Source organism: Gopherus flavomarginatus, chromosome 15, assembly GCF_025201925.1.
Source record: "Gopherus flavomarginatus isolate rGopFla2 chromosome 15, rGopFla2.mat.asm, whole genome shotgun sequence".
Taxonomy (NCBI): domain Eukaryota; kingdom Metazoa; phylum Chordata; order Testudines; family Testudinidae; genus Gopherus; species Gopherus flavomarginatus.
The window spans coordinates 8,640,177-8,667,397 of NC_066631.1; the positions used below are offsets into that span (position 1 = coordinate 8,640,177).

Consider the following 27,221-nt stretch of genomic DNA (forward strand, 5'->3'; position numbering starts at 1 on the left):
GCACTTAGAACTGGACCCAGTACTCCAGCTGAGGCCTCACCAGTGCCAACTAGAGTAGGATAATTGCCTCCCACGTCTTATATACAACACCACTGTTAAAACACCCATTAATACACCCCAAAATATTAGCCTTTTTTGCAACTGCGTCATTGTTGACCCCCAAGTCCTTTTCAGCAGTATTAACACCTAGTCAGTTATTCCTCATTTTGTTGCTATGTATTTGTTTTTTCCTTCCTAAGGGAAGTATTTTGCACTTGTCATTATCTAATTTCAGCTTGCTGAATTCGGACCAATTCATCAAGACTGGTTTGAATTTTAACCTTGCCCTCCAAAGTGCTTGCAACTTCTCCCAGCTTGATGTCAGCCACAAATTTTATAAATACACTCTCCATTCCATTATCCAAGTCATTAATGAAAAACACTTAATAGTACCAGATCCAAGGATGACCCTAGTGGGACCCCACTAGATATGCCCTTTCAGTCTGACAGAAAACCACTGATAAATACTCATTGAGCATAGTCTTTAAACCAGGTGTGGCCTATACTAAATTACTATGAAGTGAGTGCACATTTCCCTAGTCTGTTTATGAGAACATCATGTGGGACTGTGTCAGAAACCTTACTAAAAATCAAAGATATATCATGTCTATTGCTTCCCCTCACCCAATAGGCCAGTAACCCTGTCAAAGAAGGAAATTAAGAACAAATTATACCAGACCAACCTATCAAATCCACGCTGACCATTCCTTATAATTAAGGCTACATTTTTGTCACTGATACTTTTAGTGAAAATCAGGAACAGGTCATGGACAAGAAACAAAAATTCACGGAAGCCCGTGACCTGTCTCTGACTTTCACTAAAAATATCCCTGACAACAGGGATAGGAGGGGTCAGCACCCACTGCTGCTGGGGCTCCCGGGTCCCCCCACCGCTGCAGTGCATGGGAATTCCTGGATCCCCCTGCCTGCGGGGCTGGACTGCTGTGGGGTCCCCTCACCCCAGGGGCCAGCTGGTAGCTACAGAGTCCCCCTGTCACAACTGGACAGATATCGGGAGTCTCTGCCACCTGCTGTGGCTGGGCAACAGCAGGGTCCCCCAGCTGCCCCCCTCACTGAAGCATCTGGAGAGGACAATGGAAAACACTCTTGCTCCAGTGGTACCATCAGAAACCAGATGGAACGGTTCTCTCTCTATAACCAGTTCGGAGCATCTGCTCAAGGGTGCTCTAGACGGGGAGAGAGGCAAAGCCTCTCTTGCAGACTTGGCAAGTTCTGAGAGCGAGTAGTGAGGCATGGATCCCCAGTAGGGTCAGCAGGATAGATCCGGCAGGTGCTGCAGAAGGCCCCAGGACGTGAGAAACCAGTAGCTCCTCTGCAGTTGGAGAGGAGGGTACTGCCATGGACTTTTTGGTTACTGGGAGTGGCAGTAGGGGGTGAGTGGCCCCTGCACTCCATCCAACTCCTCCAAGGACAAGATCCCCGTTCCAATGGCAATACCATCAGAGCAGCGGAAGTGTGTAAACCACTGAAGGATGTGGTGAAGCATGTCTTGACTGTGGTATGTCCTGAGTGAGAGATCTGGCCTCCCTAGACGTGGATGCTAGCGGAAGGCATGGAGATCTCAGTTCTCTCAGGGCAAACAGTTCATGTGACTCTGGTGCTTTTTTGATCTCCTGAGTGTTAATGGTACTCGTTCCGTAGCCAGAGCTAGTGCCAGAGCAGAGGATTTTCCCGGAACCAATGGATTTCTTGTCTTAAAGGATGCCAACATTGACGGTGTATGCGACTCGGTACCCAGTACAGATGGATCCGCCACTTTGTGCGGGGGGAGGGTTTTGGTCACACTTGTGCATCTTGGAGCATGCTGCCACCCCATGGCTGAAACTCATTGAAGGTGCAACACTTTTCTTCAGTTTGGAAGAAAGACTTACTGTCATGCTTATATATATATATGTTTCCTAACCTCCCGACTAAACAGCAGCATGGAGTCCATAGCAGTGGTACTACCAGAGCCAGACTTGAGCTCCATAACTGGAGGTGCACTCCTGGCTGTCTGAGGCTCATGTACAGACAGGGGGAGGAGGTTTTCCTAGCCTAGGTCCTACTGAGGCCTCATGGCGACTTTCATGAGGTGCTTGTTAAGGCAGAGAGTCCAGTCTTCTCAGGTGTAGCTTTGGAAAGGCTTGCAGATACTGCCCCTGGACAAAATGAGGGCTTCTCTCAAGTAGTAGAGGCAGCATTGATGTTCATCACTGATCAAGAAGAAATGCAGGCAAAAGGCGCAGATTTTAAATCCTGGCATCTTCAGCATAGTCCAGCATTCATGCATGGTTATGGGGGTGGGATTAACCCATAAACAGTATCCCCAAAAATCTCAGTTCTATTCCAAATACTACTGAAAAAAAAAACTAAACTATATACAACTCTACAGTTTTTAAGGTCTGTCACACACGAGAGGACGCCAGTAGCTCCATGTGATGGTGAGAAGAAACTAGAGATGTGGTCAGTCCACCCCATCCTTTATCATCTCGGACGAAACCATGAGGTGAAGAAAGGGCACATGCGCAGACCAACTACTACATTCAAGTTCTCTGGCACCGGATGCATGGTGTGCATGAATAAACCCTGAGGAACACAACAGGAACTATCACTCAGAAAACTCCTTTATTCCTTAGATTTTCTTCCCATGGCATCTTACCTAACAGATCTCTAAGTCTGTTCAAGTCTGCTTTTCTGAAGTTCATTGTCCTTATTCTGCTGCTCTCACTCCTTCCTTTTCTTAGAATTTTACTCCTCCATTAAATTTTGGTCACCATTTTAATATGATTACGTACTATTTTTCCTGCCTCATTTAGTGCACAGGTTGGATGGTGGCCAGTGAAAGATTCAGACCCACACAGTGAATTAGCCTTGTTATATGTAGAACCACTGCCTCATTCTCTTTGGGCTGAAGATGAAACGTGTACATAGAATGAGACAGAGAACTGCAGTAAGAGCTAGGATGATCTTCTGCATAAGACAAGTGAATATCACCCAGCAGATATCATTTCTAACCCTGCCCCTGCCACACACTTCCTGCATGATGCTGTACAAGTTATTTGGTTTCTCTCATTTTCCCCATCAGCAAAACGGGAATAAAAATACCCACCTAACTGCCAAAGGGTTTGTGTATATTAGTTAAAGTTTGAACAGTGCTTTAAACATATAAAGGTACTATAATAAAAAAGTACTCTGAAATATTAGGCCTCTTAAGTATCTAAATTAGAGGTGCAATCACTGAGGCACACAAAATTAGTGAAGACATTTCAAAAGTTTGATTGTATTTCTCCCCGTAACTCAGTTCTCCATCTGTAAAATGGTGATGATAATACTCTGCTGTCTCACAGGGAAGTTGTGAAAATAAATTCACTAGTGTTCAAAATACTGAGATATGACTGTGTTAAGCACCAAAAGAAAAGCCCACGTAAAAATTCCATATCAAAGGAGGGTTTGGATAGCATGCAGTAAACAAAATACAGAGCCACACACTGAATGAGGAAAAAGAGAAACATTAAATAGCTGCTTCTTCCCATAAACAGTCTTTCTGTGCACTGAATGAGCCAGCAGTCCCACTGGGGAAAAAATTAGCGTACAACCATATAATTACTATCATAATGCATGCACATAAGGGACCAAAATAGGGTTGCACAGGTGACAAACTTTTCTATTCACTAGCTTCTGAGTCTGTTAACTTTACTATCTAAATATTGTTCTAACCTAGGTTGTGTGTCTGGGTAGCATAGTAATTATGTACCTTGATCTTTGCTTTTCTCTTCAAATTTGAACATCAAAGATATGAAAACAATAAGTGTATACAGCATTTCAATTTAGGGGGCAATCTTGAAAACTCCTACTCAGTTAAGTCACATTGAAGTCATTAGGATTACTTCTACAAGGATTACTCACACAAGTAAAGGTTTTCAAAAGATGGCCCTTTTAGTTCATAGTCCAAAAATGTAAACTTTAGTTAAAGTAAGGTGACATGGGAATTACACCACCCTTTAATTAAATGTTACAAGAGCCTGCAAACACAAGATTAGCAACATCTGTTTTATTTGCAGTGCTCAGTTTCTCTACTTCATCTTCACAGAGCAACAAAGTATCATTTTCAAACATCCACTCAAGTAATGTAAATACAATGGATTAATTTCGTCTAGTTGGGTTCATAGCACTATCTCTTCAGATTCTTCAAGTAAACAAGGAAGGAAGGTATAAAATATGCTTTGAAAAACATGCATATGCTTTTGGAAACAAACACTAAGATCTCATTTTTCAGAAATTAGATATTTAACAGTGAATACAGAACTGCACAGAGATTTGTGAAGTTGCGTAACAAGGGGAAAAATGTATTTTGTTGCATGTTAAAAGTAGCTATAAACATACAAGTCGGTTTATTTCTGAAACCCCAGAAAAGGTGCATGCGTGCCCTCCTGTGGCACAAGTTTCCAAGTAGACTGGCAAAGAGTTAAGGATCTGCACGTTGCCCAGACTTAAGTATCTTATTTCTGGATCAAATTGTAATTGCCTTGATTTTAAAAAATAAAAATACATTGGCACAGCTCAGCCCTCTTCAAATTATGTAGCTTACTAGAATAAGAACAGATATACCCCACTCCATCCTTATTATGAAGTCCATAGTTTATGCTCCTTTCTCCCAGGACTCTTCTTTCCTACTACAAGGAGAAATTGTATAGCAATGAAAAAATATCCACATCATAAAATGAAACAGCTGTGTTTAAAGTTCATAACAAGGTTTCTGCTAGCCATCTCAAGCACACTGTCTAAACAAACCCTTAAAGAATTGCACAGCCAAAACACGTACATCAAAACCACTTTTCTTTTTTAAAGAACAACAACAAAAGGGTCAAGGAGAACATATTGAAATTTCAATAATGACACGGCCCTCACATGGCCATCTGAAAAACTGCACTGTAGCTAAGCTCTGTACCATTTTTCTCATTACAAGCTTGAATGTGCAGCTGCCAGAAGAATTTAACATTCTTATTTTCAATCTCTGAGGTTTTTCCACCTGGTTTATTCAAGTGAACTGTACTTTTATCTTCTTCTTATCTCCCCAGGCACTAACTATGCACCTTTCTGTGACCAGAAGGGCAAATACTTAACCTCTTGCAATCAATAAATAATTGAAAGAATAACCCTGTGTTGTGCTCTGGAATAGTGTACCTGAAACTGTCTCCTCCATATCACAATCTCCTGGCCTTTTGTGAGAGTACTCTTTCATCATGCTCAACCAATCAACTTTCATGCAGTCAGGTACAGAGATGTGAGGTCTGCATGAAAAGTTTGCTCTCGATCTTGGGAGATCAAGTCTAGCAGATTGGCTGCTGGATTGATAGGTGCTGTGGGATTATGAGGGTATATCTATACTGCAGCTGGGAGCATACCTTCCAATCCGAGCAGACTGACACACACGAGCTCGACCAGAGTTAGTGCACGAAAAATAACAGAATGGATGCTGTGGTACGAACAGCAGCATAGGTTAGCCAGCCAAGTACCAGCCTGCCCATCCCCACGGGTCCAAGCTCAGGTAGCTAGCCCATGCCACAACATCCACATGGCTATTTTTAGCACACAAGCTTTGCTCAAGCTATCACGTGTCTGTCTACCTAGACTGGGAGGCATGCTCTGAGATGCAGTGTAGACAATTCCTCAGGCAATTCTGTCTAGGCCAGTGGCGAGCAACCTGCAGCCTGTCAAGGTAATCCGCTGATGGGCTGCCAGTTTGTTTACATTTGCACGGCCGCCTGCAGCTCCCAGTGGCGGTGGTTCGCCGTTCCCAGCCAATGGGAGCTGCAGGAAGCGGCAGCCAGCACGTCCCTATGGCCCGAGCCGCTTCCCACAGCTCCCATTGGCTGGGAACCACGAACTGCGGCCACTGGGAGCTGCGGGCAGTCATGCAAAGGTAAACGAACTGTCTGGCAGCCTGCCAGCAGATTACTCTGACAGGTTGCAGGTTTCTCACCACTGGTCTAGGCCCTGGCCGGCTTTATGAACTGCGGAGCCTGATTCGAAGACCCGGCAGCAGTCTGGGGCTTCGGCGGCAGGGGGTCCACTTCAGGTGTTCCACAGCACTGAAGGACCCCCACTTTCAAAATGCTGCCGAAGACCCCCGGAGAGGACAGCTGACGGGTGATTAAAAAAATAAAAAATAAAAAGGCGCCTAAGGCTTGGGGCCCTCTTAGGCGCAGGGCCCGATTCCAGCGAATTGGGGGAATTGGCCTAAAAATGTCCCTGGTCTAGGCCAATAAGGCACTGAGAGTATCAGTGTGGCTGGATCTTGATTTTAAGATTTTTAGTATTACAGGAATGGGAGGAAAGACATGAAGATCTTGAGATGAGAGAAAAGAAGAAAGCATCATGTATGGACCCCAGACTGATGTCTGCTCTGGAGCAGAAGCAAGGGGATTTGTTGTTTCTGATGGTGGTAAACCGGTTTACCACAGAAAAACACTATTTGTTGAATACAGGAGTTAGGATAGAGTCCTTCGGTGACTCATGGTTGGCTGAGTACAGTCTGCTGAGGTAATCTGTCAATTCATTGTATGTCCCTAGTAGATTCATAAAGAGCCAGAATAGTTCTCTCACGAACATGTCACCATTTCCACAGCTTAAGTGCTTCATGACAGAGGGGCATGAACAGGAAACCCCAGCCTATTAATATAATACACTGAGGAGGTGATGTCTGTCAAGATCTTCACTGTGGTAGAATAGACACTGTGACAAGCCTACATAGCCTGAGTTCCAGCACAAAGATATGGAGCAAGGACTCTTTTCAGAATCACATGCCTAGAATTTCAATTGACACTAAGGAGGAGCATCCATACATTGCTTGACAAGTTAATAGACAGATCTCAGCCAGTCCTGAAGGTGGCAGAGGTGATCTCTTTCAATAGGCACAACATACGTGCATGATACTATGTGACAATAATTTGATACAGATTCTTGCTGTTCTTGCAAGGTTTTCCCTGAGGTGGAAATCAAGGACATAATAATCTGAAATCTGTCTAACGTTAGGAATTTCTTTGTAGACTGAACTGAGAAGAAGTGAGGAATGACTCATAATTCACTCTTGTTCCTAAAGAGCAAAACAAATTGGAAGTGAGGAGTAATCTTTGGAAATTATCTCCAGTACCCATTGGTATGAAGTAATCCCAGCCCATACCTGGGGAAATAATAAAGATGACAACTGAAAATGGGAGAGAAGGAAGCTCTGGAGGGATTGATACATGGCTCTCAATATGAACGTCAAACCTCCTGGCTATCGATTGCCTCTCCAAGATAATAGATTGAGTCAGTCCTAAATTTCTATGAGAGATTTTCAACAATGGACGATATTCTGCCCCAAGTTAATCACATTTTACTAACAGAGCTATAATTTGCTATTCATAACTGCAGATGCTGAGGAGTAAGTCTTCCTATCCTAAAGTTCAAGTCTCCCAGGATCTTTATCCTAGGGAGTAGTTTTTGATGGCCCTGACTTTTCCTGTGCTGCTGAAACCACCACAGAATCAGGAGCATTTGAGAAACTTCTTTGATCCTCCTATGGCCAAGTGAGCAAAGGCAAGACTGTTACATCTCTCTTACAGGCGCTAAGACACCTCATTAGGCATCATCAATCATCTGGGAAGAGAAGAGAGCATGTAGGATGTCAAAGTATTTATGAGCCTTCTCCTGCTCCACAGATGGTTCAATATCTAAACTGTTTGCAGTTCTTTCCAATAATTCCTGTAAGGTTTTGAAGTTATTAGACGATAGTATTTGAGCACAAGTCACTGCCTAATCAGGCAAGAATGACAACAAATCCTTCAGTACAATCTACTGGGAGTGAATAGCAGCAGCCTCCTGTTGGAACTCAGAATCGGACTATATCAGCTTTCTATCTCCTGAGACTCCTGATTTCTCTTCATAATCTCTCTCATTCTTCAAGGCAATCTACTTCACTGGGTGATCTAGTCAGGGACCTAAACTGGTGGAGACCTAGGTCATCTATGGGAGGAAAGAGAAGGAAAACAGTTCCTAGAAGGTCCATATGGACAACCCAAGTATGCACAGTAAGGTCAGTGTGGAAAATTAAAGAAGTATGGGTGCAACGGTCCTGATACCCAAGGAGAAGACTACCAAAGTATGGCAGGGCCAAGAAGAGATTTAGTTGTTCTAGGACAAGGAATATGAGGGATGCCCTTAGAGTCAGACTGCATAGATTGGGGTGATAATTCAGGAGCCGTATAAATAAAAAGAAAACAAGAAAAGAAGAACAGGGACCACTAACCACTGAGGATGGATGGAGATTAGAGACAATCTAGGCATGGCCCAACACCTAAACAAATACTTGGTTTCAGTTTTTAATAAGGGTAATAAGCAGTTTAGGGATAGTGGCAGGGTGGCTAATAAAAATTAGGATATGAAGTAGAAATTACCACATCCAAGGTGGAAGTCAAACTCAAACTGCTTAATGAGACTAAATGAAGAGGTCCGGATAATCTCCAGGCAAGAATATTACAGGAACTGGCACATGAAATTGCAAGCCCAATAGCAAAGATTTTTAATGAATCTGTAAATTCAGAGGTTGTACCCTATGACTGGAAAATTGCTAACACAGTCCCTATTTTTAAGAAAGAGGAAAAAATGATAAGACCATAAGAACAGCCATACTGGGTCAGACCAAAGGTCCATCCTGTCCAGGCCCCGTATCCTGTCTTCCAACAGTGGCCAATGTCAGTTGCCCCAGGGGGAATGAACAGAACAGGTAATCATGAAGTGATCCATTCCCTGCCACTCATTCCCAACTTCCAGCAAACAGAAGCTAGGGACACCATCCCTGCCCATCCTGGCTAACAGACACATATGGACCTATCCTCCATTAATTTATCTAGTTCTTTTCTGAACCCTGTTATAGTCTTGGCCTTCACAACATCTTCTGATCCAGGAAACTACAGGCCTGTTAGTTTGACTTCAATTGTATGTGTGGTCTTGGAACAAATTTTGAAAGAGAAAATAGTTAAGGACTGTGGTGGGGCGGCTGCCCTACACAGGCAGAAAAAGGGTTAAAGCAGCCTTGGAGAGGCTGCGCAGAACCCAGCTAAATTAGAAAAAGGCTTACTGAGCTCACCAATAGGGAGCGGGCTTGCTGGAGTGGCCAATCAGGGCCAGCAAGGGCCATATATAAGGGCTGCTCAGCAGAGCAGAAGAGAGTCTCTCCCTGGAAGACACATGATGAAGAATGGCTGCCTGAAGAAGCGCCATAGATAGAGCAGTGGTGGGCAGGGGCAGCAGAGTGTGAGGGTGAGCTGCTGGCTGACCACTGCCAGGCTAGAGCTTTGCTACAAGGGCCAAGAAGGTGCTATGGCTACAGGGGAAGTGGCCCAGGAAAAACAGGCAACAGGTTGGAGGAGGGCAGTAGGTGGCTGCTGGCTACAGGGTGCCTGGTTCGGGACCCAGAGTAGTGGGGGGACCTGGGTCCCCCTGCCTTGCACCCCACTTGCCAATGAGGATAGTGGCTGGTATCCAGACTGCACTTTGCCCCTGAGGCAAGGCGCTGGACCCTGGACTGCAGTTGGCTGCTGAGGCAAGTGGAAGGACTAAGGACTGCTCATCCCCCAGAAGGAGGGAGATACTAGAGCGCGGACACAGCTGGAGGACCGTGCCCAGAAGAGGACACTGTGTTCCGGGGACCGAAGTGGGTCCAAAGAGTGGAGATAGCAGTGATGACAGGCGTGACACCATTGGCTGATGGTGGACTGGAAGGGCCGAGAGCTAATTCCCAGGACGTTTAGCAGGAGGTGCCACAGCGGTGTGTCGCACCCTGTTACAAGGACACAGAGGTAAATGGTAATTCGGACAAAATACAATATGGTTTTACAAAAGGTAGAACATGCCAGATCAACCTAATCTCCCTCTTTGAGAAAGTAACTGATTTTTTTAGACCAAGGAAATGCAATAGATCTGATTTACCTGGATTTCAGTAAGGCATCTGATACAGTTCCACACAGGAAATTCTTAGTTAAATTAGAGAAGATGGGAATTAATATCAAAATTGAAAGGTGAATAAGGAACTGGTTCAAGGGAAGACTACAACAAGTCATACAGAAAGGTGAACTGTCAAGCTGGAGTGACGTTACTAGTTCCTCAGGGATCAATTTGGGACCAATTGTATTTAACATTTTTATTAATGACCCTGGCACAAAAAATGAGAGTGTGCTAATAAAGGTGCGGATGGCACAAAAAAAATGGGAGATACTACCAATACGGAGGAGGTCCAGAATATCATACAAGAAGATCTGGACGGCCTTGAAAACTGGAGTAATAGAAATGAGATGAAATTAAATATCGCAAAGTACAAGGTCATGCACTTAGGGACTAACAACAAGAATTTTTGCTATAAGCCAGGGACTTTGCAGTTGGAAGTGACAGAGGAGGAGAAAGAACTGGGTGTACTGGTTGATCACAAGATGACTATGAGCCACCAACGTGATGCAGCTACGAAAGAGGCTAATGCAGTCCTACCATGCATCAGGAACAGTATTTCCAGTAGAGACAAGGAAGTATTAATATCATTAGACCTGGCACTGGTGAGACCTCATCTGAAATACTGTGTGCAATTCTGATCTCCTGTGTTTAAGAAAGATGAATTCAAACTAGAACAGGTACAGAGAAGGGCTCCTGGGATCAGAGAAATGGAAAACCTACCCTGTGAGAGGAGACTCAAAGAGCTTGGCTTGTGTAGACTAACCACAAGAAGACTATGGGGAGATATGATTGCTCTCTATAAATACATCAAAGGGATAAATACCAGAGAGGGAGAGGAGTTAAGCGCCAGTGTCGATACAAGAACAAATGGATATAAACTTGTCTTCAACGAGTTTAGGCTTAAAATTAGACAAAGGTTTCTAACCATCAGAAGAGTGAAGTTCTGGAACAATCTCCCAAGAGAAATAGTGGGGGCAAAAAACCAAACTGGCTTCAAGACTGAGTTTCTTAAGTTTATGTAGGGGATGGTATGATGAGACCACCTACGATGGCATGAAGTCAATCTGTGACAGTCAGCAGCAAAAATCTGCAATGGCCAGTGACGAGACACTAGATGGGGAGGGCTCCAAGTTAGTACAGAGAATTCCTTCCCAGGTGTCTGGCTGGTGGGTCTTGTCCATATGCTCAGGGTCTAACTGATAACCATATTTGGGGTAAGGAAGGAATTTTCCCTGGACTCCAAGAGGAAGACGCTCTGGTGGGGAAGGGGGAATTGCCTTCCTCTACAGCATGGGGCATGTAGATCAGAAATAAGGTAACTGGTGGATTCTCTGTAACGTCAAGTCTTTAAATCATGATTTGGGGACTTCAGTAACTCAGCCAGAGGTTATGGGTCTATCACAGAGGCAAATGGGCAAGGTTCTGTGGCCTGCCATGTGCTGGAGGTCAGACTAGATCAGGGGTAGGCAACCTATGGCACGTGTGCCAAAGGCAGCATGCAAGCTGATTTTCAGCAGCACTCATGCTGCCCGGGTCCTGGCCACTGGTCCAGAGGGCTCTGAATTTTAATTTAAATTTTAAATGAAACTTCTTAAACATTTAAAAAACCTTATTTACTTTACATACAACAATAGTTTAGTTATATATTATAGACTTATGGAAAGAGACCTTCTAAAAACGTTAAAATGTATGACTGGCACACGAAACCTTAAATTAGAATGCATACATGAAGACTCGGAACACCACTTCTGAAAGGTTGCCGATCCCTGGACTAGATGATCACAATGGTCCCTTTCTGGTGTTAAAGTCTATGAGTTATTCCTTATGAAAATGCCTGAGTTCTGGGGAAGGTCACATGCTAGAGTCTGGAAAGAAGGAATAGGTAGGGAAAGAAGTGTTAGAGGAGTGGATTGGACCTAGGAGTGATACTGACATCTCAGAAATATAATGTGAGACAATCAGTATTGAAGATTCAACTCTCTCCAGTGCCATAGAGATCAGAACCAGAGGTATTAATATCATGACCAATGCTATAGGCTCAAAGGTGAAGATCAGTGACAGATCTGAAAGCACCGCCAGTAGCTCTGGCACTAGGTCTGGTCCTAGGGTTGTCAGTGCCAGCAAGACTTTGCTGACACCAAGTTTCAGTTCAGTGAAGAAGCAAGATCTGCTCTGAGCAGGATGGCCAGGAGGAGAAGGAGAGGGGGTGACAGCCCTACTAGACTTCTTAGGGAAGTAAGAACTCTGTGCTTTTGGCTTGGAAGAGTCCATGACTTTTCTTTAGCTTCTTTACTCTTTCTGTTCAAGAGAGGACAATTGGTACTGTGGCTCACCCTTTCAGTAGTGCTCACATTTGCCCTGGCTCAACCCAGTGGAGGAAGTATCAAGCTTCTGCACTATGTTCATAGTCAGCACCAATCTCAGATTGAAGGCCGAGGATGGCTAAGGAAATTACAGATCAGTTCTTGGCACCAGCATCAGGAGCTCTTGTATATTTTCTGCTTATAGGGACACTAAAGAAGTGGGATCTGTGAGAAGAGAATTCCTTTTTTGGAGTAAGATAAAGCAGCTTCCTGAGTCTGAGGCTCCCCTCATGGACTGGTCCAGCAGGCACAGCTTTATTCAGGTACCTTCGGATCAGCAATTCGTGATGGAAGAGGACCAACATAACAAGCGTCAGTCCAGGACATGGCTCTCACCAAGACAGGACACAGTCTATGTCTATCTGTTAGATGGATAAGATCACCACATCAGGTATGGCTTGAAACCAAAGGGCTCAGGCTCAGCCACTGGATGAGAAAGTACTTTCACCTCAAGTGTACTCAAGGTATGAAATTTAAGGAGCATGTAAAATTGCACAAAAAAATTAGGCTGCAAAGAGGACAGAGAAATATTCTAAACTAACAGGTTTAGATATATATATATATAGATATAGATATATAGATATATATATATATATATATATAGATATAGATATATACACACACACATATATACACACACAGTTAACTACATGGCTATGTCCAAAAAAAGGCAATTAGGGGTAGCAGGCAGAAACCACAATATTCTACTGCTCTGGGTACCAAGTGAGATCTGAGAGGCCGCTGGGGCCACTATGACGTACATGCTTTTGATTGGAAGCGAAAAGGCAAGACAACGAGGACATTCAGGGTGGAGGCATAGCCCCAGTGAACACTGCTAGTCAAAAATTCCATTCCTGGGGACATGAGGTACATAAGCACCATAAGTGACATTCATAGAAAAATGTAAAGGAGGACTCATTTTTAGTGGAGTGGGTAAAATTGGGACAGAATTAGCAGGGGAACAGAGCTGATTCACCTGAGGGAGGGAGAAGTGAAGAACTGCCAAAATAAAAATGTAAATAAATACAGGGCATGGTAATACAGTTATTTTTCTCTCAGCCTAGTAGGTATCAGGGATATTTTACAAATCCTGACCTCAGGTAAGGGATTGTTACTTTCATGAAAGCATCTTGCAGAATCCTCTGTCTTGCGTATCATGCTCCTGAGCAAAACATAGGGCAAACCTGAGCAGCTTTTAGATTTTTGACCCTCTGTAAGCCAGGTCTTGGCCACTGCCTTACTGAGTGTACTTCAGTTGCAGATGCTGCAAGGGTCTCAAAATGTTCCATCCAATTCCTTTGAGTATTAGGCAAAAATTTCCTTAATCTCCAAGTGCACACATGAACCCGGGGGGGGGGGGGAGAATCTCCCTAAAGAGAGTATCCATGAATGAACAATGAACACTCAAATCACATTAAGGGAAAACCAAGAACAAATTACCTGCTATTCAAAAAACCTCCAAACTCTGAATATAGGAGCGTGAGTGAGTAAAATCCACAAGATACCTTCAGAAAAGCAGAATACAAGTAAATAATTACCCTTTTTTCAAAGATACCATCTGTGCAAGATACCCACTCACACAGAGAAAGTAGCTCAAAGCAATACCAACAGAAAAACGTCAACAACTGAGATGAGAGCCATAATAATGAAGGAAAATTCCTAACCAGAAAAAAAGAAATTTTAAATTAAGGAAGGAAATCTCCCAGAACATAAGGGGTAGCCACTCAATGGCCTAGCAGACGCTTCCTAAAGAAATTGGTCCAACATTAGCCCATTGAAAAATGGGACATCCCAAACAAACAAAACGGCAGGGAGGAAGAAGTTTAAATTTCTCTTCCTTTGACACAGAACTGTGTGTCTAGGAAATCAAGACAAGAACACTCCCACACACACTAAGCCAAAGCACTTAGGGAATAGAGTGCAGCTCATGTAATCAGTCACTATACATGTGTCCATCACTGAACTACGTTGAGGTAAACAATACTGGCTGTCTGAGACCAAATGGACCCTGACATGGACTCCTAGCTCCAGGCTAGCAAGACCATAGCAGCACAGAAATGCAGTCAGACAGGCAAAGTCATTTAGCATCAACACTGTCTAGAACACTGGCATCAAAGAAGAGTTAGATGGTCTGACGAAGGGCCTTAGTGTGATATATATAAACTTTCTCAAGACTCTTTTCAGATAGAAGCAAATAAATCCATACCTGATTAGGCAGGTAGATATGGAAACGAAAATGGCATGATGACCCAAAATCCCCCATGGAAGGGATCTTGGAAGATCCCAACTCATCAACTTTTATCAGAAAAGATGGTCTGTGCCTATTTCAACTTAAGACCAACAGACCTAAAGTGAACTCATTCCACAAGCTAAATTACTCTGCTAGAAGAGAAAAGATCTGCCATAAAAGGACATTTAAAAGACCAGTTCAAAATAATTCTGGAATGGTTTTCATATAGCTTATTTAGAACTCTGTGCAAACTATCTGGTGCTGTAGGCTTTATTCCAGGAGTTTGAGACGTTCAGCCTTGTAAAAACATGATAAGGAGAGTCTGTGGAGATACCAGCACTGATCTGAGAAGAGGGAGATGCTTGATAAAAACTAAAGTTAAACTTAGGGCTTGTCTACACATACAGCACTGCAGCTGCACCACTGTAGCACTTCAGTGAAGATGCTGCCTACACCAAAGGGAGAGCTTCTCCCATCTACGTAGGTACTCCAACTCCCTGAGAAGCTGCAGCTATGTTGATGGGAGAAGCCTTCCCATTAACCTAGTGCTGTCTACACCAGGAGTTAGGTCAGTATAACTGTGTCCACACCCCTGAACAATGTAGTTATATTGACGTAAGTCTGTAATGTAGACCAAGGCTTAGGCTAAAAAGAAGGTAGCAACCTAAAGCGGTTATCTCAGCCATTGAAAGCACCAGCCCCTGAAACTGTCTTAGCAGACATGGTAGACATATACTGCTTTTAAAAAAACAAAACAGACTTTAGGCACGCATTTAAATAATGATCATTCACTCTTCTCCCACCAACCTCTCAGTTAAACTTTTTAGAGACAGAGACACAGACAGACAACATTCTGTGGGATAGGAACAATGTCTTTGCATGTGTTTGTGTAGCACCTAACAAAAATGGGCCCCAGTATCCTGAACGTGCTATCTGGGAATTATCACAGAATAGTAGTACATAAAACCCCTCTTCCACATAAACAAGGAGAATGCCATAAAATAAAATTGTGGTCACATTTCTATTTGCATTATTGTAATTCTACTCATTTTGAGAAGCAACAGTGTCTGAGAGACTGAGCTAGAGAATGAACCAGAACAATACTAGAAGAAACTGTAAGCCACATAGGTCATAGTATTTCTTTTCTTTATTAAATCAATACTATTTATGCCAAAGACTTCTTAAAGACGCAATTCTAACACTACATTAAAAATTAAGTTTAAAAACATTTTAGTTTAATTATAAACATTAAAGGGAATCTTCTAAAATTAATTCAAGCAGCTGAAACAGTATTTTTTATAACTATATACTTAGGCAGTTGAAGTATGATTGTTACATCAGTGCCACACAGCCACATATTCAAAAGAACAACCCACAGATACTTTAAGAGGGTTCATTCAAAATTAATAGTTAAGTCATTCATGTGATTCTAGCTATATGAAAAGATCATACAAACAACAATGAAGATTTCTGGATTGAAAATATGGTACACCTCTATCCCGATATAACGCAGTCGTGGGGAGCCAAAAATCCCTACCACATTATAGGTGAAAAGCCATTATATCGGGGTAGCAGTGGCAGGGTTGCAGCGGTGATTTAAAGAGCCTGGGGCTCCAGCTGCGGGAAGCCTCAGGCCCTTTAAATCACCGGCAGAGCCCTGCTGCTACCGCGCTATATGCAAACCCGTGTTATATCGGGCAGCGTTATAGCGGGTAGAGGTATATTTCCCTCAAACAATAATAATTTGCAGTAATACAAAAACCAATTCAAACTTAAATATTGTCATAAATCCTGAGGCAATCCTAAGGAAAGTTTGCCTACACCATTTAGATTTGTGTTAAACTTAAGTGATGTCTGGTTTAATAAATAAAAATCTAAACTCAAATCCTTGCACTGAAAAACCAAACTTACCAGAAGGTGTCAGACAGCTTATTTTCAGATATCATCCCAGAGCGTAGGACTCATGCTAATTTAAGATGATGTTAGTAACTGAAGTCACAATAGAAACATGATACTAGCTGTCATTGTTAGTATCACAGGCCTTTCAGGCCTCTGGTGCTTACTTTCTGATTGTCTGTGTGCAGAGGGAATCTACCACAAAGCTTCAATGTCATTTTGGTGATGTGGTAAATGAAATAGCTATAGTAAAGCAGGATACTTGTATTAGTTTGTCTGTCTCCATCTGGTCTGAAGCTCATTTAAAGAAAAGAAAAAAAAATGGTTTTCCCCCTTCCCTGTCAGTAGCTAGTAACTTCAGAGAGAAAGTGACAGAAGAATGTGTATTTTAGGGATGGAGTACTGCAGAAGGAGAAGCTATGGGGAACTAGGATGCACCACAGAACTGGCAGGATTGTAATACCAATCTGATAACTACAGTAAAAAGAGAGTTACAACCTCACGTGATCTAGCAAACAAAGGAAAGTGCTTTCATATAACACGTGTTTAGTTATGTGTTTATTGGAAAGTACGTTTGTTCCAATTGTATATAGCCTTTTTGGCTATTCAAAAGATTAAGGTATGCCAAAAGAACATATGCAAGTTGGTAAGAGGGAGGACACTGAAGCACAGCGTATTATACAGCATATTTTTCAGTGAAAAGATTCATAGTATCTCACTGGTATATTCACAGAATATAACCTGGAATATTTAGCATTTCTTTAATTACCATTGGGTAATAAATACATTTTTGCAATGTTCTATGATTTTTTAAGCTCACTTCACTGAATGAAAAAAGGCCACATCATAAATCATCTTTCCAAGTCCAGTCAAGATTTTAAGTGCAGCAAGTGAAGAAACTGATTCCTGCAAAATAATGTAGGGGTCCCTTGGTGAGATTCTACCGTACAAAATGCACATTTCATAGATGCAAATTAATTATTTTTTATTTTTCATTTTGTTAGTATTGGCAAAAACTGAATCTCTCTCAATGTAATTAACTGAATTCGTCCATCAGTGCAAGATGACAGAACTTCAGATCATTCTAATAAACATTCTTCAAAGTACCAAAGAAACAGCTTGAATGTTAACATCTCTCACAAATGACTCTTCAATATAATGAAATAAATTTTCATAGAACCATTGGGTTAGAGGGACTGCAAGGGACATCTAGTCCCAGGGTTCTCACCCCCACCCCAAACAGGCTAAAAAAACTCCAAGGCCCTGTGGGGGAGGGGTGCCTCAGGGGTCTGGGTTTCAGTCACCAGACAGAAGGGGGAAATCAGGCCTTTAGACCTGTGGGGCACTAGGCAAGGGATGGGGGCCAGCTCTGCACAGCAGGGCTCAGGGATGGAGTGCCCCCTCCACCCCGGACTTACCCTAAGCAGCCCAGCACCCAGCCTGTCTGGGTTGGGGGCGGGGGAGGAGAGAGAGGGGATGCAACCAAAACTTATAACTCGGGGGGGGAAAGGAGTGGGCCTAGCTCAAAAAGTGTGCAGGGTGCAGGCAGCTGTATGCAGGCAAGAGGGTAGGTCTGGGTGCAGGGAGAGGGGTAGCTAGGAGCTGTGTATCGGTGGAAGGTGTCCCCTGCGGTCACTGCTCCCCCAGTGCTCTGCCTGTATGAAATTTTAGTTTGTACACACTTCAGTAGTGCTTTTATGCAGCCTGTTATAAAACTAGGCCAATATCAAGATGAATTAATGTACTCCCTGGAATACCTCTGCATACCTCCAGGGGGTATGTGTATCCCTGGTTGAGAACCACTGGTCTAAACCATCCAAGACACACGGCTGTCCGGTCTCTCTTTGAAAACCTCCAGAGAAGGAGCTTCCACAACTTCCCTAGGCAGTTTATTCCACTGTCCTACTGTTCTTATAATTAGATTTTTCCTAAAATTTTATCTACATCTGCTGTGCTGTAGTTTGAACCCACTGCCTCTTGCCCTGCCCTCTGTAGCAAGAGAGAACGCTTTTTCTCCATCTCTTTTATGGCAGCCTTTCAAGAATTTGAAGACTGCTATCATATCCCCCCTCAATCTCCTTTTCCAAACTAAACATACCCAGTTGCTTCAGCCTTTGCTCATATACCTTGCATTCCACCCCCTTGACCGCCGTTGTCATTTGCCTCTGTATCCTTTCCATTTTTTCTACATACATTCTATACAGAGGTGACCAAAATTGGACACAGTATTCCAGCTGAGGCCTAACCAGCACCAAGTGAGTGGCACTACCACCTGCCATGACTTGCATGCTATGCCTTTGCTAATGCAACCAAAAATTGCATTTGCTTTTCCTAAATGGAACACTTTTTTATTTTAAGAAAATGTTAGAGATTCAGATTAAACTAAAAATCTGCTTCAGTGAAAGAAATGGATACCTGAATTCTATTAATCTCCTAAAATTCTATTTTAATCTATGTAATAACCACATTCTTAGATGCAATAGCTTAATTTCCCAAAAATATTTTTAAAACAAAATCATTATGTATTTCTTGGCCAAAATTAACAACCTCAAGTTTCAAAGTCCAACTTGGAGTTACAGTATAAAGGAAATGGAGTTATACACTATTAAGTGTATTTTTAAAAACACTGCAAATAGACATTTTATATCTTTCATTGTTAATAACTAGAATCATGTGCCCAACCCTTCTCCTAACGAAATCAATGGCAAACTCACAATGACTACTGTATATTTTTAAATCTTGCTTTTAAGGTTTTGTAAATATCTAAGTAAGGTGTTAATACATTTTTTAACATTTTCCTAAAACTATTTACAATAACATGAAATAATTCTATATGCATATGTTAGATCATAAGCCTGTGATGTATTAGATTTATAATTACAATAATGGACGCACTAAGCAAACATTTCTACCATTGGTCATTCACCAAGTTTTGAAAACTCATACTCCTTAACAGAGCTCCATTAGACTGTGGAATTATCTCCAGGGGAAGTGGTGGAAGCACATCATTGGAGTTACTTAAAACTGGAAACAATCTTCCACTGGCAGAGAATGAACAAGCCAACTAATAAAACTACTTCCATTTCTATCTCATTATACCTTAATATTTATATTGCATGTCCTAAATTAGCATAGAAAAGCTAGATGATTTTTAGATACAATATATACATTCAAAAAATCATCTTGACTAAATTTAAATGGAACATTAGATAAATAATAAAGCATATTGTAACATCTATGAAGTCCACCATCACTGAATGGTAGATATCACTCACTAATGTTGTGGAGATAACAGCACTAGGCTGGCCAACAACATGGAATCTGAATTACTGCATTTATGGTAAACAGCTACAAGTAGGGTCTTGTATTGGGTGAATTGTTAGCAACTCCATAGGAGTGGGTAGGGCATCAAATGACCTTCGGTAAGTAGTCATTTGACCTCTAGTCAGTGTCAAGGGATGACTTCCTGACTATCACCTTATTTCTAATCTTCCCTTTTTGAGGGAAAACTACTGAGAAGCCTGTTTTGAGTAATCTGCCACCATCTTGACTTCTCAGATTTCCTTGATCCCTAACAAGTCTGGCTTTTAGCATCAGAATGTTAACTGATCGCCCACACTGGCTGATCTCCTTCTAATGATGATAATGGTAGGATGATCCCTGTTGATATTTTTCAGTCAATCAGTATTCTTTGATACCAATGACCATGAGAGTTTGCTGATTTGCTTGTGAACTCTGACTGGAGTGAATGATATCACACCAACTATTCTGCTCTGTCCTGCAGAGAATATCTCAAAAAATCCTTTTGGGCAACTACTCATGTCCAAAATAATATAGTATCTTTCCTGCAAGGTTCTATAAAGTTCCAGCTGATTTCCTAAAAGTGCATAAGGTCTGCAACATGATTTGCACTGTGGTCATAATCACCTTTATGTTTTGTTTTCATCAGATGCAATCCTATGCTTTCTCATGGCAAAACACTGCGAACAAATTGGCTGAAACTCCATTTGGAGCAGAGAATGTTGGTGTGTTGGGGAAAGATCTTGAGAATATAGCAGGTGTGAGTCTTGCCTCAGTCATCAATGCTTAGAGGGGATTATCCACTTTTTGCTCAAGAAGTTGGCAAATTAGATTTTCTCCTGCCAGCTCTTTGCCACCTGGTCTTCCAGAAGCATCATCTCAGGAAAGAGTGCCTTTTTTTAAATCTGCATCCCATAAGCTGTTTGCAATGTTTACTCATGGACCCAGATTTCACTACAATAACCTCTGCCTTTGTCACAGCCAGAATGGATTATTGCAGAGGTAAACCATATTTGCATAACATAGACCACATTTCAATAGAGAAACAGTCTGGTAGACTACCTCCCACTTCCTATCATGAGTCTGTTCATTATTTCACAATATCCCTGTAGCCAGGGCTGGCCCCAGGTCCCAGCGTGCCAAGCGCGTGCTTGGGGCGGCATGCCACAAGGGGCGCTTTGCCAGTTGCCGGGAGGGTGGCTCCAGTAGACCTCCCGCAGGCGTCCCTGCAGAGGGTCCGCTGGTCCTGCGGCTCCGGTGGAGAATCCGGAGGCACGCCTGCGGGAGGTCCACCGAAGTCGCGGGACCAGCGAGTGGCAGAGCACCCCTTGCAGCGTGCCGCTGTGCTTGGGGTGGCGAAATGGCTAGAGCTGGCCCTGCCTGTAGCAGCTCCAACAACTACTTACACAAAAAAATAAAACCACTGAAGTATTTTTACCTTTCTCAACTATAATGGTTTTATCCTTTTTGAATAATCAAATTGTTTTGGATCTTCACTCAGTTTGCCTCTTCACGTGCTCCATAGTTGCCTAGCACCCTACACATACTACTGCCCCTCTTCCACTGCTTTTCTGAACATACCTTTCACATAGTAGATCCAGTACCACTGGTGAATAATCACTTATCTCCCAGTGGCAGCATCCAGTAACAGCTCATAGCACTCCTCCCAAGGGTGGCTCTAGTCTCTCTCCTATGAGGCAATGGCCCATAGCAGAAGCACTTAGGCAAACTCCTTGCTGCTAGCTGAAGTTTCCTAAACTCTGAATCTTGCTTCTCATACTAGACCAACAAAGCCATACCTTAACAGACTTCAGGGCTCAGTAAAAGACTCACCCTTTATAACACACTCATAGGAGAAGGGAGAGAAAAACAAAAAAAGAAGTGTAAGGGAAATGGGGTAGGGGACAGTCTTTTTTTGTTCATCTCTGAATCACATGAGATGCTGCATAAAGTTATTTTTTGTTTTCAAATGAATAAATTATTTTGCTATATGTGGCATGACGTTAAGAAAGGTGAATTTTATAAACCTAAAATAACTTACTACTTCATTTCACTAGTAAACAAGACCTGTATCTTGGGGAGGAGGGGGGCTGTTAGTCCACAAAAGATATTTTATGTTAAAAGAACATCAATAACTATCATATTTTAGTCATATATAGACTAGATCCTAAAAATCCTTACTCCCACATAAGTAATCTTTAGTCATTTTCACAGTCAATTAACTTCAAAGACTATTTGCATGAGTAAGGATTACTTATGTGAGGAAAGACTGCAGAACTGAGCCCACAGTTGTAGCATTTTGGTATACTGTACAGTATTTCAGAATATTTTCTCTTTCAAAAAAGTATTCACTAGCTATAACAACATACTAAACTCATACATTATTCCACGTAGATATAATAATACATACATAAACATGTTTCCTTGCAAGAGTCAAACAGTGCATTGTGTGGCACTGTTACTAATAAAATAAATAAAATCTAACATCATGTGCTATAAACAAGAGGATTCTAAACAAAAACATGTTTTAGTAAGTGAAACTATTTTCACATAGCACAGATTATACTGTAAATACTAAAAAAAAATCCAAATTTTAAATCAGCATTCTGAAGACAAATATATAAAGTGTTATTTGTATTGTAATATCTGCCTACACTGGGAGATGTAAAATCTGCCTACATTGGGAGCAGAGCTACTACGTTCTCAGGAAAAACGCACAAAAATGGTGGGCTTTGTGGGGTGTTTTATTTTTCGCTTGATAGGCAATACGAATGCTAACATTATGGCACTGTGAATTTCTGCTTTGGTTCAGCAATGATATGATTGTGTGTGTGTGTGTGTATATAGCATCATACACACACACACACCCTTCATACTACGATTATGGAAAACAAGTTTCATGCAACATTAACTATGGTATATTTGAGATCATCATCAAGCTCTGGATAAACATTCTGTATCAAGATTAAGAAAAAGTGTAATTCAAGATAAATATTACAATCTCTTATTTCAGTGATCTCAAATGAAATGTCATTTCTACAGCCTCACCACATAGGAAAAACACTATGTTCCATCCTTGAGCTCATTATGCAAAACTACCAACTATCAGAAAATCACTATTTAAAAAACAATGATTTCAAGTACAAAGATTCAAAGCAAATCATGCCTACCAATATCATTAAAAATAATCTATATGTGATAAACAAAAGTTCAATAACAAAAACACTAAGTCAACTAGTCACAGGCCAATGCTGACTTTTTGTTTCTTTTTTTTAAAAAGCTGAAGGTTTTTTGAATATTGTAAAGCTTCTGTAGCTACTTCACTACTGTAATTATTCCATCAAGAATTCCATGTTCTGTTTAAATCAAAGATTAATGCAAGACTGAGGTAAAAATGAACATGGTACAGCTAAATTACACTTTTTCTAATAACTGAGTTGTCTTAACTCAATATTGCACAAGTCTTGTTCTTAAGAACTACACTGCTTCACAAGAACCAAACCAATACACAACAATTCTGTACATTTTGTTCTCTTGTATTCAGAAGATTATCTATCAGCAAGAGCTCCTGTTGTTTATGATCTGGTCTACTGTAGTTTTAATACTTCATAAATTTTGACAAATTTAACAGTTTGAGGGTAAAATGTCAGTGCCTGTGGCCACACATTTTTAATATTTTCTTTGTCTATACTTTTTAATGCTATATTTATCAATAAAGTTCTAATAATTAGTAATACAACTGAAAAAATGGAACATCACATTAATATTTGAGTTTGCTGATTATACTGAACGGTATGCTATATAAAAAGCTACTGTCACTTATAAAGTTACTATTTAAAGCCTATACCTTGCAACACCTTACTTTGTGAATATCCCCAATAATTACTCACATGTGTACGGGTTTACAGGATGAGGCATATTACAAAAAAAATACCACTAAGTTAAGAAATGCACACACACGCGCACTCTGGTAATACCTAGAGGCAAACTGTGTTGGGGCCCCATTGTGCTAGGCAAAATACAAAACAAATTACAACACAGCTGTCCTCTGATCCCGTTACAACATGTTTAAAGTCTAAAGCTTGGTTAAATGACCCATTTAAAAACAGTTAGGTACTGCCCACACCTACAAATTTTAAGCCAAGTTAAGCCTTGCAAACTATTTTGTGTTAAATAAAACATATCCGCAAACAGCTGTTTATATGTTATTTGATATTACAGAAAAAATGTTTGGGAAACTGATAAGATAATTTTAAAAGCCCAAATTTAAAGTGGTATAACCTTATCACATTCTGATTCTATAGAGGCTTTTATACATCAGTGTGAACGCAAGAGCACTTTTAAAAGCAAATTCCATAATGGTCTGTATTTTTATTTCACTGACACCATGCATACAATTAAAAAACCTGCTGCTCTATAGAAGTTTCTTAATATAAGCTCTGAAGGCAAAAAAAAAAAACTGAAAATATAAGCTTTTGTAATTTACGTTACCATATATCAAGAATTCTTTTACCTGTGATGGACTGACAATGGGATGACAACTATACCACATATACCTACAAAAACGTATTAATCAATTTCCTAACCAAAAGAGGTGAACAAAGTTGTGGGTTGTTTTTTGTTTGTTTGTTTGTTTTTAGGGGGAGTTGCTGGGTTGCTTTTTTTAAAATTAATATTAACTATTCTTTAATTTACTGGTGACAATCTTTCCTGATACAATTGATTCTCTTGCATTCACTGGTTAGCTTTTCTTAGTATGCAAGACTTGTGTACACAAACCACTTTTTACCATTAGTATATCCGCAGGCATACACTAGGGATATAAAGGCATTGCCAATATTAGCATAAATGCAAGTTTAAATAATGTTACATAGCTTTGAAAGTGGTTACAAGTCAATAAAAAGCCAAAAAGGACGGTATTTATTATAACAGACACCAAAAGCCTCTTGTCAGAAGGATCAGGATCCCACAGTACAAACACATGGCAAAAAAAAGCCTCTGCCCAAAGAGAATTATATTCTCATTAAAGACAAGGCACAAAATGCTAGGAATAAACAATCCAAAGGAAGGTATTGAGGGCTGTGCATGGGAGAAAGACTAAGGCTAACAGTAATTAAAGAAAAAAAATCATGTAAAGAGACTAGCAATATGCATCACTTGATTCTGAGTTAACCATATTTTAAAATCAGTGGGTTTTTTTAAATTCCTTACTGAACAATTCACATTCTTTTCCCAACCCTTGAGAAAAGTAAACTTGAACTCTATTATAGTTTGGGGGGAGTGTTTGTTTTTTATTTCCTCTCCCACACCACCTGGCATACAGCCTATACCCAGTTGCTTCCCACCTTAATCTTATGAGTTACCATTTCACAAATACACAGTCCTATGCTCTACCCCTCCTCCCCCTGGGGTAGCTATTGGGGACCCAAGAGTTCTCCCCTTCATTCCACTAATGTCCCCGCAGCTGTAGTGTACAATAAAGCAAAATCGCATTTTCAAATAAAATGTCACTAATACAAACAGCAAGTATTTTTCTTTCTATTCATTTTAATTAAGATTAAAAATCTGTAGTTAATTTCAACTGTTCAGTATGAACAATTCATACCATAACTGTTGTAAGATTAAACCATGCAATCTAAGTACAAAGTGAAAGTTGTCAGCTACCAGTGAGATGGGAAGATAGCATCTATGTTATCAAGCCACCCAGCATGTTGCATTTTCAGTTAATGTTTTTCTTGCAAGGCCAAAAAAAGTCCCATCCCTTCCCATCGGTGCAGCGTGGGCACGGCTGTAAAACCATAAAGACAGCTGACGTTCAGACACAAGAGCCCGGAGTGTAAGTCCTACAGATAATCACATTGCATGAACTGTTTGCTGCTGAAATGGCGTTTGTCATTACGAAAGATGGGGGGGGGGGGGGGAACCACACGCAGTTGAAGAGGCACAAAGCACAAGGGCACGAAGTGCCAAAGCAGGCAGGGCGGGGAGAGCAGACTGTTTACCACAGGAGATGGTCACACATGCAGGCAGCACAGGCAGAGGACACCCAATCCGTTGCCTTGACATCTCGTACTCAGATCAATGCAGCTGTGTGGGGAACGCACGCTTGCAACAAACGATGTTAAAGAGCAAAACAACCACGGAGCTGAGCCAGGGGGAGGGGCTAGCGGGGGAGCAGCCCCATGGGCCCAGCGGGAGGGAGCAGCCCCACGGGCCCAGGCTATAAAGCCCTGGCAGCTGCGCCGAGCCGACAAAGTTGCTGCGCCGCTGCTCGAAGGAGCCGCAAGGTCCCCGTGTGAGCCCCGACTAGCTGGGCTGCGGCCTTCGCGCACACACCCCCCTCCGGGTACTCACCAGCGAGAAGAGGTTGGAGTGACAGTCCTCCAGGCTGGCCCCGTTCGCCACCCAGTTCGCCGCTGCAGTCATGATCCTCGGCGAGCCCGGCCACCAGAGCGGGGCATGTCTGAGGAGACGGGCCCAGCAGGAAGGAAGAAGCGCCCGGGGCTCCCTGGTGCTGCCCGCTCCGCCTGTCACCGGGGCAGCCGCCGCAGTCCTGCCCCTCGCTGTGTCCCCAGCACAAACACCAGCCCGAGGAAGGGGCAGTGACCGGCAGGGGGCGCTCCACAGACCAGGGCCTCGATCCACCTACCCGCCCCTGCCAAATAATCCACAGCGAGCCGCGCGCACCGGCCCGAGGCCCGCCGCCAAGGGGCTCCGGCCGCGCTCCGGGCCGGCGGTCTGGCCTCCGGCGTTCCCAGTCCCGTCGGCACCGCTCCGGCCCCCGCTGCGGGGCTCGCGTCAGGGGCTCTCTGCCCGCGGCCCAGCTGCGGCCCCTGCAGGACAGAGCTCAAGCGGGGGGGCCTGGTCCGGGCTCCAGGCAGTGGCGGCGGCCGCTGACGGGGGGCGCTGTCCCGGCTGCGGCCGTGTCTCCTCCCCTCCCCGCCCGGCCGCCCCTCGCTGCTGCCGCCGCTGGCGGTGGGTGGATGGTGTTTTCCTGCCGCCGCCACCGCCTTGTTTACGCTCCGCGCGGGGCTCCCGCTGCTGGAGGCGACCGGCGGCAGCCACAGGCCAGAGAGCGCGCGCTGTCCCCGCCCGTCCTCGCCGCTCTCGGCTTGGCGCTGCCCGCCCGGCGGCCCCGCTCGTCAGCTCCTCCTCACACACTCGCCTCTGCCTCTCCACTCTGACAGCAATGGCGGCCGCCAGGCACAGCTCGCCTCGCCATTGGCCGCCGCCGTACCACGTGAGCCGTTCTGAGCGGAGGGGGAAAGCCAACGCTCAACTCTCTCCTCCGTCTTCCCCCCCCCGCTGCCTCCGAGACGTTCCACTGGGGGCGCTATAGAGCAAGGAATAAGCCGGCTTCTGCTGCACTGGGTGGGCTCGCAGCACCTGAGGGTCCGGTTCACATG

The 27,221-nt window shown here is 42.8% G+C and overlaps 1 protein-coding gene across 3 annotated transcripts in view; it reads right to left on the reverse strand.

Annotated features, from left to right (window-relative positions):
• Positions 1 to 26,656, reverse strand: part of MED13L (mediator complex subunit 13L) — a 389,999-nt gene extending 363,343 nt beyond the window's left edge. For 2 of the 3 annotated variants that reach the window (XM_050924288.1, XM_050924287.1), the window contains exon 1: positions 26,170 to 26,553. In XM_050924288.1, the coding sequence (XP_050780245.1) occupies positions 26,170 to 26,241 (72 nt within the window). In that variant the 5' untranslated portion in view covers positions 26,242 to 26,553. Of the gene's footprint in view, positions 1 to 26,169 lie in introns of all 3 variants that reach the window. The other variant, XM_050924289.1, reaches the window with a different exon arrangement.
• Positions 26,657 to 27,221: the final 565 nt, after the last annotated feature.